Raw genomic sequence first — 13,842 nt, forward strand, 5'->3', positions numbered from 1 at the left:
CAGCAAGGAGATTGGCACCAATCAATAAAGTAGAGCATAACATACACATCAGACATTACTGTATTTTTTGGACTATAAGAGGCATCTGACTGTAAGATCCTCCCAACATTTTGAAAACAAAACAAAAAAATAGGAAAAAATATTTAAATGTCAATTAAATACTCCCTGGCAAAATTGTCTCACAGACACTAATTATATTACATATTATAATGATAATTTTTTTCTTAATTTTTTTTTAAACATTTTTACTTGATAAAGTTAAAGCAGAGATCCATTAATCACTCTTATATTGCTTCAGAAAAATCGCCTCTGACATGGCCTGACAAGACTGGAGGTCTTCCCAAAGTAATGTATCAGAACCCCCTGATGAGGAGTCACTTTTGTCTGTCAAACATCTTAGGCGGCGTTCACACTACTGTCGGTGTCCTACAGGTAGTGTCCGCTCAAAACCCTACATGTCGGGTTTTTCTGTCCGCTTGAGAAGTCGGACATCTTTACATGCGGACAGGGAAGGAAGGGTTCGGAGTGCAAAAGAACGCACCCGATGCCCATTTAAATAAATGACAGGTGTCACGGACACAGCTAGTGTCCGCTCCTAATGTCCGTGCCAGATTTTGAGCGGACACTACCTGTCGGACACCGACGGTAGTGTGAACACCCCTTAGATGCCAGTGTTGCAATTAATCACGGAATCTAAGGACACCTGCTTCAGTCCTACATACAAAAAGTGTTTTGGGTTTGTTGCACTTTAACAAAATGTATCAGTTTGGATTTAAGGAAACTCCTGAAAAACAAACAGTCATGTGCAATATATTGTAAAGTGAATATCTCCAGAAACTTTTGGAAAAAACCACCACATAAACTCTGTAACACTGGGTTCACACCAGCGCCTGAACTCAGTTTTCAGGTTTCTGTCTTCTGCATGCACCTGCCATGCCAAGTCCGGCCGTGAGCACCGGTGAGCGTTCTATGCGCTCCGTGGCGAAACAGGTTTGTTTTTTTTTTTTTTTTTTTTTTAAACTGAACACAGAGTACTGCATGTCTGACTCTGTGTCCGGTTTAAAAAAAATGGTTTCGCCGCGGGATTGAAACATGCCGGTAGGTTTCCGTCTCCGGCCCCTGTTTTGTGCTGGAACCGGAAACCTGCAGGAGTATGGGCGCAGATGTGAACGAGCCCTTAATTAGACTAGGTCTTCTTAAGAATGTTGTAATTTTTTGGCAATCTTTCGGTGTACAGGTGGATTTACAGATACGTACATAACTTACTAAGGATTCCAGGAACAGAATATGCAAATAAATCTTCCTTGATAAGGAAAAAGGAAAACCTGCTCTAGTGCCACCTTCTGGAAGTTACCTCCCTACAGATCAATACCTGGTTTTCCAGAAACCTAGAAGAAAAGCCTGGTTGTAAAGCCAAGCCAGAACATCATCTCCAAAAACAGAGAGACCCATCCACAAACAGCTATTTTGAGGTTCTTGCCACTCATAAGTACACTGCAGGGTACTGGCTGGCTGGGTAAGAAGTAATAGACATAGGTCAGGAGGAATACTATATCTCCTTAAGTAGAACGCCGTTTCTGGCCACCTTCAGTGTACAAAGGCTTAAGAGACCCTGATACAAGCCCTACTAAGGATTCTGGGAAAAGCATATGCAAATCATTGACAATGTTAATGACACTCAAGAGTGCCCTAATATAAAAGGAGTTTTTCCAGGCCAAATAGATTGTTAGCTTTAAAGGGGATCTATCATTGGGAAAAGTCATTTTTAGATAAGCACATCCTTGCATAGCCGTTAGAAAGGCTGTTCCACACCTACCTTTTGTATGTAAAACGCCTCAGTGGTTTTTGAATGAGACCGTTTTTATTCATATGCTAATTAGCTTCTTGGTGCACACCAGAAGTCTCATCGTGCACCCTCTGCCTATTCTTTCCTATGTATTTATACAGCACAGGCTGCTGCTGATGACTTCCTGCTTGCACACACAGGAGAGAATAGCAGAGACGAGTGCTGCTGGGAACTTCCTGTGCTGGCTGGAAGCTAATATGAATAAAGATGGGCTCATTCAAAAACCACTGAGGCGATTTACATACAAAAGGTAGGTGTCGGATAGCCTTTCTAAAGGCTATGCAAGTATGTACTTAGAGCCCCTTTAATTCCTATAGTATCAATAATAGGCACTAGGTAAAAAAACAAAACTTTGAAATACAAAAAAAAGCTTATTTATGATAAAACAAACAAACAAACAAAAACAAACAAAAGCCATAAATGTGCCTTTGCTTTCTAACACAGGATAATCTAAATCACCAGAATCATTTTTATAAGCTCTAGAAACTTACCTGAAGAAGCCTGGCAGGAGGGCTCTTGATGCTATGGTTTAGTTTAATTTCATCATCCATTCCCATTTCATTGTCTTGTTTTAACTTGAATAAAAATATTAAGAATAGAAAAACAGACAGAATATTGGACTAGGAATATATTAAAAAGGAGCAGTCATGTAAGGAAAAGTTACTCCCTATTCAAACCTATTGATCAGTGAGTGGTCTGACTACTGTGACCCCCTCAATCACGAGGGCTGGGGTGTTTTGTATCCCAGTTTGTATAGAAAAGGTGGTGGGAGATGTGCACCACTGCTCCATTCATTTAAACTGGAACCACCAGAGACAGCCAAGTGTTGGACTTTGGCTATACAGTAGAAATGAATGGAATGGCTGGCTTGATCCTTAGGTCTTCCTGCCATCAAGGTGGTTGTTGTAACACAACCTTTTTTTCAACTATGTTTTTCTTTAGTTGTGAATATAAAAACAGTGGTAACTACAATGACCCACCCAAGTCAAAGGGTAGCTCTTTAGTGTGAGATCTTAAAACTTTGTTTACTTAAAGTGTTCTTCCAGGTAAAAATTCTGTTCCTTAGCTTTAGCTCAATCAATTGACTTAGAAATTTGTTTATCATTTAAACTTCTACTTCTCCATCTGTGCAGCCCAAACCCCCTTCTCCACAGTATGCTGCTTGAGGGGACAACCATTGAACTGCGAACACTGACATTGTCACATTGCTGGTGGTGAAAACAAATAGCCCTGTTGTCAAGCTTATCTGCATTAACATTGGGGGGAACCTTTGGCAAACAATGAAGTTTCACTGAAGGAAGAGAAACCCCGGATAGGTGTATGATGTGACCCATTTTAATCTGTTACCAGATCTCTTTACAACAGAGCTACTTGGGACACTAAACCCATTGTGTTCCATTTGGGTAATTTAGTGTCCCAAATCTACCTGACATGTTCCCTTTTGTGTATCCTTGATGGGACTGGAAGACTACATGTGATAAGGAGATGTGATTTATCTATTTACTTTTAAAAAGCTTAAGTATCATATATTAAAATGTTAGTTAGGGTTTCATCACCTTTCCATCGGCTTCTATTTCCTCACCTTTACACAAAGAACATGGCTTCTGAGATGCATGTAAAACCTCCCCTCCTCCCCATAGTATTATAGGCACATTCTAAGAGTTACCTGGTTAGTTAGTTCAGCAATGATCTGCTCTTTTTTCAGCAGCTCCTCTTTTTGCTCTTTAAGCAAAGCCTCCTGCTTGTTAAGGTCTTCTGTTAACTTGCCAAGCTGTTCAGTTGCATGAATCAAGTCATCGCATAAAAGCTCCCTCTGTTGTTTAAAAGAAAGCCATGAATTTATTATTCTGCCTACAGTTCTATAAAAAGCCCCTAAACTATTGTGTGCCTGCAAAAAGCTTCACAAGCTAGCGGACAAGCAACCACTTTACAATAGAAAATTCTTAAGAAAGATGCACTCCTTTTCACACGGACATACCTCAACGTTATCAGCAGACTGCTTTCTTTCCAAGTCCTCCTTTAGCGTCTCAATTTCTTTTTCTTGCATTTCTAAAATTGCTTTGCTTTCTTCTTTCGCAGATAATGCAGAACTGTATTTGCTCTAAAAAACAAGTTATAACTTTACTTAGACCCACTGATGAGAGTGGGACGCTCTATTAAGACAATAGTTTTTTTTCCTGTAGGCTAAAAGTTTTTTTTTCTCCTTTCATAATATAGGACTAAGCTATAAAACAGTATTTTCAGCAAGATCGTACAAATAAACTGTGTGGTTCCAAAAAAGGAGGAATAAAAAAACAAAAAACAAAGCAGACGTACCTTTAGGTCTTCCAGCTCTTGTGTAAGAACATCTATAGACTCAGTTTTGTGCATAATTGCTGTTCTCAGTCCTTGAATTTGGTTCATAAGGTCTGTCATTATTTCCTAGAATTAAAATAGAAAAATAAAGATTTGCCAACAATATTGTTCCACATATAACAGGAGCCTATCATTTACTATATATGTACCATATAGCAACAACAGTAACCCAGACATTTAAATAAAGCAGGACATGTATTGTTTCAGATTCTACAGCAACAGCATATTAAAAAGATTGTGCAGGACTAGAAAACATGGCTGCTTTCTTCTTCTCTGGAAGGGACCTCATGTCCATTGGTCACATGGCAAAACTACAATTCACTGTCATTGAAATGAAAGGAACCAAGCTGCAGCAAGGCCAAGGGATCAATGGACATGAAGTCGCCTCCTGAGAATAAGAAAAAGCTGCCCTGTTTTCGAAGTCCTGCACAACGCCTTTAAGAGTCATTCAAGTTAATAGGAATTGTTACCAATCTAGTCAATAAACACCGAGTGATGGTGTATGGCCACTGGGGCCGTGCCTCCATTGGTAGACTGCAGCTAGAAGGAGCACTATACACCCTGACACAGTATATGGCATTAAAATAAATAGCTGAATGCTGTGATTTTGCTACAGAATGCATGCCAAAATCTGTGCCAAAAATATCTGCGAACACACCTAGTTCCTATACTTGTCCATCTAGTTTAAAGGAAGAGTAAAATTAACATTACACATTCTCTCAGGACAGAATCCATACATAAACTTATTCTGATATCTAAAAGGACAACTCATGTAAGTCTCTGTTCACACTGTCATAGTGGGGTTTATAACTGTTTAAGTGGTTCCTATAGTTGACTAATTAATTTTGCTGAAGTTGCAAGACTCCTGCTTCATATATGTATACAAAAAATGATGGAAACCCCAAAAGACCCCCCCCCCCATTAAAGGAGTTGTCCCATCTCAAGGATCCTATCTATACTGCTAGCGTGTGTGGATTTAAGAGTTTTCCTAAATACATTGCTTCAGCAAAACTGCTTTGTTTGTCTACTATCAGAGATTATTCACTTAATTGTTTACACCGTGTTTCCATAACCATGGACATGGGATGATCTTATCTCTCCGGCCAGGACAAGTGACGTAGCTCCCTGCTCTCAGGAGGGGAGGGGGAGCGGAGTGCTCATATTTCTGAGCTCTTTATCTCCCTCTTCCAGTTATCAGGTCAGTTAATTGAATTTTGCTGATAAGAGCTGAGCCAGGGAATCTGTTACTTCTGTATGTAACACAGACCTAAAACTGAGTTTATTGCAAGCTGACTCTTGTTCCTGTAGCATGTAAATTTGAGGATTCTCATGACCTATCAAATCCAGCTCTGCTACATCAGCTTCATATTGTGCATCTTTCAGTGATAGTGTGCTAATTTCTTTACAGTATATACTCAAGTATAAGCAGAGTTTTTCAGCACAGTTTTTGTGCTGAAAAAGTGCACCTCGGCTTATACTCGCGTCAATACAGTAATTGAAAAAGTCACATGACTGGTCCGTAGCAAAAGACATCTGTGGGAGGCCGCTGGAGCAGCGCTGCTGCCGATAGGTGAGTGGTGAGGTAGCGCTGTCTCCAGGACTGCCCCAAGATGTTTCCAGAGCATCTTCTCTGCCTTGGAAACATCCTAACACGGCCCTGGAGACAGCACTGCCTCACCACTCACCTATCGGCAGCAGCTGCTCCAGCGGCCTCCCACAGAAGTCTTTCACTGCGGACCAGTTCAATTACTACTCGACCATATGCAGCGGGCCTCCGCTCTAGTCCCGACCCCCTCCCCCGGCTACATCAAACGCTAGGTGACATGCCCACATTAGCTCAGGCGCACACCCGGCGTGTGTCTATGACGTCTTACTGCGTCTCAGCACAGGCAGCGTCATCGCACCCCCTACGCTGAGACGCAGGAGCAGCCACGGGAGAAGATGAGCAGTGGCAGCACAAGGCGAGAAGCGGCGGGAGCAGCAGCGCGAGGTCGGTAAGTATGAGAACTTTATGTTTGTTTGTTTTATAATAGGCTGCTACCTGCTGGAGTATCCCCAGCAGGCAGCGGCCTATTTACCAACCTCCCCGGACCTGCTCACTGCCGCCCCCGCTTCACCTTATACTATAGGCCGCGGAGGCCGGCAGTGAGTAGGCCCAAGCCCCGGCCGCGATCCCACTGACACTATTATTATACTCGGGGGTCTTTTCAGACTCCCAAGCATAATAATTGGAGCCCCAGGAGAGGTGAGAGAAAATAAACAGTTTTACTCACCTCTCCGGGATCCGATGTTAATCCTAGCCGGCTTAAGGCCTATATGGTAATATCCCAGACCTCACGTGGTCTGAGATATTACCATATAGGCCCAAAGCCTGTGGTAGTAGTAATAGCCTGTTACTGCTAGCACAGGCTTTGGGCCTATATGGTAACAGGCTGCTACTGCTACCATAAGGCTTTGGGCCTGTATGATAATGCCCCAGACGGCATTGTGAAACCCTGCCCACCAATTCACTGACAAAACCAGGAAATGATCAGAGCATACAGCATGCAAGTTGGTGAGTAAGCAAGTTGGGAATACCCCTTTAAGTGTAAATACAGCCTAACATATTTTAACAAAAAACTGTACTGCTATAAGATACCTTATCCGAAGAACATTTTTTCTCAAGTTCATGGATAGTCTCTCTGGAAGAGGTTAAATTGAGTTCTAGTGTTTGAAGATCTGCAACCTAAAAATCAGAAACATACTGTATTAGAATTGGATTTGATGTACTAGACAGAAAAAGTTTTTTCAATAGAAATGTGTAAAACATTCAATGCCGATAGAAGAAAGGGGCGAGTCGTACAATACCTGCAGCTCACACTTTGTCAGCAGCTCAGAACACTGCTTCTTCAGCTTGACATTCTCTTCCAGAAACTTCACAAGTTCTCTATAAACAGAATCATTGACAGTTATATTATGGTACATCCAAATACATTACCATAAAAGACTGGATAGAGTATATGGTGGCGGTAGATAAGTATTGTACAGTATCACATACTTTGATTGGTTCTCCTTATCCTCCTCCAGCTGACATTTCAGGTTTTGTCTGTGCTCCTTTTCAGTTTCCAAAAGATCCAGAAGATTCTGTTAAACATATAATACTTTTTTCATGACAGTAGGAATTTTATGCTTTGGCGAGTACTTACATGCATGCAGCTTACTAATATACAGTCATTAGCAATCTCCCCCCCCACACACACACTGTGAGTCCCCCGTGTTTGTAGTCTTCTCCTCAGGCAGCCCTTCCACTTCCGTCCATAAAGTGGTCAGTGATGAGGGGATATGTTTCATGCAATCCCATGGAATGACATTGTGATGCACTAGTTTCCTGGACACCTATGATCCATGCAAGTAGAGATGAAAGCTTGGTTGCAAGAACTTCATTTGCACTTGTGCAGGTCTTGCAAGTCCAGGATACCACCGCAAGTGAAGTATGATTTCTTACAGCATGTGCAGGTCATTCATTGAGATGCATGTTGCACATCTCTTGATCACCGGCTATTTTATGATATTTTCAGGTATTTTCAATTGTACAGACAAGGGGGCATGGCTTGCTTAGAAATCAATGCTGGAGAAATGGTCATATGATGGAGATTTTGATGGAAACGATAATGGAACGATAAAATTTGCAAGCATCGTAGGAGTGTGTTGCATGAAGATGAATATATGGCAAGTGATGTATAAAACCATACGAGTTCAGAGTATACAAGAAACGATCTTACGCTAAGTTCAGCTTTCAGCATTTCATTCTCTCTTTTGCTGTCAGAAAGCTCTTGTTTTAGTTGGTCAGTTTCAAATTTCATCACTTCCTCAAGGTTGTCATAAGCATCTTGGAGGGATCGCTTTTCCTCCAGCAATGTCTCACGTTCCAGCCTAGTGATTTTGGAAACATTCAGTAATCAGTAATATTAAATGCATAAAAATATAAAAGTCTCAAACAACAAGTAAAGGGGATATTCCCATCAACATAATTATTTTTAAATTTGTAGATCGTTAAAAGTTAAGCTTTTTTGCAAATACAAGAAATTAAACATTTTGCAGAGTTTTAAAGATTTTCTCTAAATATCTTGTGGTGACGGTCTGTTGTCTTGATCAGTTGCCAGTGGATACGACCATGAATGCAGGAACTTTCTAAGGTCAGAAAATCAGCCATGATCTACCGTATTTTTAGGACTATAAGACGCACTTTTTTACCCCCAAATTTGGGGGGAAAAGAAGGGTGCGTCTTATAGTCCGAATGTGGCGCCTGGCATCCGCTGTAATAGAGGCGGATGCCGGCAAGGGATAGACGCCGGGGCCTGAGACATTGCTGCGCTTCTCTGCCCTGCATGAAGCCAGCAGCAGGAGGAGTGATGCTATTCCGCTCCTCCGTCCCCCCGCCGCTGGCTTCATGCAGGGCAGAGGAGCGTAGCGATGTCTCAGGCCCCGGCACCTGTGCTGGCGTCTATCCCTCGCCGGCATCTGCCTCTCTAGTACAGCGGATGCCAGGTCAGTATCGGTGGCCCCCTTTTTCCCCGGGGCCGGTCCCCACCGGCCCCAATACCTGTGAAGTTGCAGGCCGGCTCCTGCGCGGCAATATCGCAGGAGCCTAATGAGGCTCCCAGGCCTGTCACTGCTGTATTAGTATTGCGGCTGGGTCTATGACCAGTCGTAATACTAATAGACAGAATGTCCCATAGACGGCAATACAGTTGTATTGCCGTCTATGGGACTTGCAATCAAGTGACCGCAGGTTCAAGCCCCCGGGGGGGGGGGGGGGAATAAAATAGTAAAAAAAAAAAAAAAAAAAAGCTTTAAAAATATATAATAAAAATATGAAATAAATAAAAGTTCTAAATCACCTCCTGTCCCTAGAATATATATAACAGTAGAAAATCATATCATAAACCACCGGGTTTTTTTTCAATACAAGGTGATCTAAGCAATAGATATTCCCCAAAATGGTATAACTAAAAAGTACTTCTGGCCCCGCAAAAAAAAAACACTATGCATCCCCGTACAGCTGCAGGGTCACCTGTCAATGTGGCCTTGCAGCTGTTGCAAAACTACAACTCCCATATATTAAATATTTTACCATTTTTTGCTTCAAATTTTTTTTCCCCTATTTTCCTCCTCTAAAACCTAGGTGCGTCTTATAGTCCGAAAAATACGGTACTTATTGTGGCCGGGATATTTTCTCATACATGTATTGCCCCTACCTAATAAACTCAGACACAATAAAAAAAACCATAAGGCCGGGTTCACACGATGTCTTTTGGCACGTAATGTGCCATGTAGACGCCGTGGGAGCTTTTGCGGGCCGTATACGCTCCCATTGTTTTCAATGGGAGCCGGTACCGTATACGCGGCGCTATTTTGCGGCCGTGATTTTGCGGCGGCCGCAAAATAGCGCCACGTATACGGTATCGGCTCCCATTGATAACAATGGGAGAGTATACGGCCCGCCAAATATCCCGCGGCGTCTACTTACCAAATGACGAGTCGCTGTGAACCCGGCCTAACTGGGTTCCTGAGAAGTCTCGGACCATAGAGAGTTTCTGCATTTGTGGTCGTATCCATGGCATCCGATCAGGGACTATCACCATTAAGATAGTTAGAGAAGATCTTTAAAACTCTGCAGAATGTTTAATTACTTATAGTTGCAAAAATGTTTAACTTAATTATCTTCAAATATAGATATGATTATGTACATGGGAATACCCCTATAAAGGTAAAGCCCCATGTTGTGGAAAAATATTTTATTGGTGCAGATTTTGCTGCAGTTTTTTGAACCAAAGTAAGGAGTGGATTTAGCAGAAGGGAGAAGTAAAAAGGTTCGCTATATATTTTGAATTTCTGTTGAACCACTCTTGGCTTTTGCTCAAATACCTGCAGCAGAGAAAAAAAACAAAAAACATTTTTCTGAAACGTGGGGCCTTAGAGATGCTAGTGGTCTGAATGCCAAAAGCAGTGTTTCAGGGAGCAGTAGGCCCACTTCCAGTGCACCAACAGCTACAATTGCATATGATTTCTCTGTAATTTGCTCTGTAACACAGTGGTGAATATTCTTAAGGGAGGTGAGACTCCCTTCAAGGCATAAAACAGGTCAAACCTTTAAAGAGGATATTTCACCATCTGGGGCATATGCGGTTTAATACACCGCTAGAAAGCCGACAGTGCGCTGAATTCAGCGCACTGTTGGCTTTCCTGTTCTGTGCCACTGGTGAAGAGCTATTGGTGCCGGTATCGTATATACATACATACACACAGACACATACACACACATACTAGCTTCGTATACAAGAATACAGAGAACATCTGGGAAAAAATATGTCTACAATATATTAATATTTAGATATTAATAAACTAAGCCATTGTAGTTTATGTATCTAATCATTTTCTAGATGGGAACATAATTCTTTGTGTATTTCAGTAAAAGATGCAAACATGGTCATAAATATATATTACAATCTTGCTAGATTTTACGTTTGTAGCTGAATAGCCACAGTTAATCTAAGGTCTAGTTTTACTTTCTGCTTGTGTGATACAATCACTGATCAATGACACAATTTGTTGTAAAGACTTCTAATAAAAGTGACAGAGAGGAAGCTCTATAATACCAATTCACAAGACAATACCTGACGTTATCTAGCTGCAGCTGAACATTGATGTGTCGGTCAGACAACTGGCTCATTTCTTTCTCTTGCCTTTCTTTGAACAAACTGTATTCAGTCTTTACTGCTCGAAGCTCACGGTCTGCAGATTGAAGAACCACTCGCAGGTCATGGACCTCGCTCTTTAACACTGTAAAAAAAAAAAAAAAAAAAACTTTACAATTAGAAAATTGAGCATAATAATGTGATATAAATTTAGGATTCATCATCGCTTGGTGGTAAACTTTACTAAGTGTACTGTAAAAATATATGGTGTCCGCAAAGGTGGCCATAGCTGTAGGAGGCAGACAGACTGTGAACACACCTACACAACAACTTACCATCCTCATTGCTCTTGAAGTCTTGTTTTTGTTTTTCAAAAACATGAATTTGCTCGAGATGCTCCTGCTGCTTAATGGTCCAAGTGGCCCTCTCTGACGTGAAGAGCTGTTGGGATATAAAAAATAAATAAATACACCAGATCAACATAACTTAAATAGACGAAAACATACAAGGACCCATGCTGTGGAAACACTGAGGTTTTTTTTTCTTGCATATTTTGCTGCGTTTTTTTTTTGCCAAAGTCAAGAGTGGCAAATGGAATAATGCTCAAAAAACTGCAACAAAATAATGCTGTGTTTCCAGTTTTTTGTTTTACTAAATAAAGCTGTAAGATCTGATCACTCAAATCCACCACCCCTTCTCCCTTGTATTTATTGTACTCTGACACGCTTATTGGTCTAGGTTTGTCTACTGATGCCTTTTTTTCCCTCACTGCTGCTGTAGGATGTATTGCGTCATCTTGTTCTGATCTTCATAAGCTTCAGAACATAAACTTCCCCACTAGTTATGGTGGAAAATCTATTTGGTTGGTGTGCATAGTTCCACATTCTCCTGTGCTTGCACCATACAAATAGGGCCACACTTGAATCAAATGGTGTATGGGGAGGGAGGTGGTGTGAGGGAGGGAGGGGGTGGGAAGTGAGGTGGGATGGAGCTAGTGTGGAAGCTACATACTAGGAAGCTGCACCAAGTAAACAAATGCAGAAGATGCCAGGAGCTTCCAGAAATCACTCAAAACAAAAGGTATTTGGGTGCATTTATTAAGCCATTAATAATACCAAGAAAGAGACATGGTCTATCAAGGAAGGGTGCTGTCTAAGTCACATCACCATACACCAAAACTTTTAAAGTCAGCTAATAAGTTGAGTAATGTTAGACTATAACATCCAACAATACATAAAATATACCACTATCCTAACTGGCACAGGATAGTTTAGGGACCCTACTACAGATTATGCATTGGGGCAAGGACCCTCAAGTTATACCCCATGCTTGTGTAATTTTCATATTTAGATTGCAAAAGATTCGTATGCGACATTCCACATGTGTAAGCATACAAAACAATTTGTCAAATTATACAACAGCAATGACATGTAAAACTAAGCCTACACTCTACCTCTTGCATTTGTGCTGAATGATGTTCTATCTTATCTAGCTGTTGCTGAAGCTTCAGGTTTTTACTCTCCTCTTCATCCAGCTTGGCTTGTAAATTTGTAACTTGCTCCTGAAAAACAGAGAAAAATTCTGCAATGATTAAGAGAAGCAAGAAGTGCTTGTGGACCAATCCTAGACAAAAACAAGCTTAGCAGTCTACAATAGTCATGAGTTGGCCAATCTCCTTATCTGACACCCACTTCTCCCCATCTTTAGGCCTCATTCACATTAGTGTTTTGCATCAGAGTCTGTGAACCAAATCCAAAGACTGGTAACTACATATAGATAAGGTAAAACAAAGATTAGAACCTGCTCTGTGTTTCTGACCCATTCACAGATTTGGTTTACAAACACTGCTGAAAATCACTGACCCAAACATGGCGTAAAGTCTTAGCAATAGCAGACCCTGTCTTATTTACTGAAAGGGCATAACCACTGTTCTAATGGTGACGGTCTATCATTAATATATGTCATCAATTTTAGATCTGCGGGGGTCCGACAACCGTGGGTCTGCAGATCAACCATTAAAACTTTTATTTAGAAATCTGTACTCTGCATACCTGCACCATCCTTAGCTCTTCTGCAATAGCTTCATAGGCTTGCTCGCTCATCTCTGGAGGGATGGGTTCATTAATAATATTGTCCAGATCATCCCTTGACTTGGGTGTATCCAGTAAGTCAGACTGCAAGACATCTGGGCTGAGACGTGGCACAAGTCGAGACCTCAGGTTGTAAGCCCTGGTGGGAGTCGTCATGTTCTGATAGACGATAATAAAACAAAAACATTATTTAAGAAATTGGACTAAGTGCCAGCCACACAAGTGTAACAAAGTGACTTGGATGGCAAACTGGGCCCTGGGCTGGGGACTTTTTGTAATCTATTCACCCTAGTAGGGCGTATGAAATGGGGCGGCCTAAAGCAGGCATTACTCTCTAGCTTCTCCAAGTACCTAAATAAGAAATTGTGCTAACAGTGGTAAAAGCCTCCAACGGGCAAGGTGGCCACTGGCTCTATGCTTAGAGGACGATCTTGTTAGATGAAGCTGTAAATCCCTTTGCCTATAAAATAAACCACAGATAAATTCTCACAGATCGCACAAAGGGAATCAATTTACTGAAAATCACAAAAAAGATCATACCCTTGGAAACTACTGAATAAGACGGATTGTGTTTTGCACCAATAAGGTGCTGGGCAAAGCATTGATACCCAGTTCCCACCCCCATCATCACAGAGCTCAAGTGCACTGCATTGCATAGATAAGGCTAGGGCTAAACTGCAACTTTCAAAGCTGCTGATGTTAATTGTTCGGTGACAGCTGCAGTCCAAAAGCTTTGCATGTCATTTAATGCATTTCATTATAAGCACCCCAAGTGTCCTGTGGATAGGGGTAACTCATGACCAGAATAACCCATAAAATAATTTTAGACTCCGTTCACACTACCCTGTGATTTGTCAGTGTACTAGCCATGTTT

The 13,842-nt window shown here is 41.4% G+C and overlaps 1 protein-coding gene across 1 annotated transcript in view; it reads right to left on the reverse strand.

The window, feature by feature from the left end:
* KIF15 (kinesin family member 15) overlaps positions 1-13,842 on the reverse strand; it is a 44,777-nt gene that overhangs the window by 8,534 nt on the left and 22,401 nt on the right. The window contains exons 17-28 of the mRNA XM_075271266.1: positions 12,930-13,127; positions 12,332-12,439; positions 11,214-11,319; positions 10,858-11,023; positions 7,963-8,113; positions 7,239-7,324; positions 7,049-7,127; positions 6,840-6,926; positions 4,163-4,267; positions 3,825-3,947; positions 3,513-3,659; positions 2,338-2,421 (exon numbers count right to left, since the gene is read on the reverse strand). Coding sequence (XP_075127367.1) covers positions 2,338-2,421; positions 3,513-3,659; positions 3,825-3,947; positions 4,163-4,267; positions 6,840-6,926; positions 7,049-7,127; positions 7,239-7,324; positions 7,963-8,113; positions 10,858-11,023; positions 11,214-11,319; positions 12,332-12,439; positions 12,930-13,127 — 1,440 coding nt within the window. The remainder of the gene's footprint in view (positions 1-2,337; positions 2,422-3,512; positions 3,660-3,824; positions 3,948-4,162; positions 4,268-6,839; positions 6,927-7,048; positions 7,128-7,238; positions 7,325-7,962; positions 8,114-10,857; positions 11,024-11,213; positions 11,320-12,331; positions 12,440-12,929; positions 13,128-13,842) is intronic.

The sequence above is a fragment of the Leptodactylus fuscus genome, chromosome 4 (genome assembly GCF_031893055.1).
Source record: "Leptodactylus fuscus isolate aLepFus1 chromosome 4, aLepFus1.hap2, whole genome shotgun sequence".
Classification (NCBI taxonomy): Eukaryota; Metazoa; Chordata; class Amphibia; order Anura; family Leptodactylidae; genus Leptodactylus; species Leptodactylus fuscus.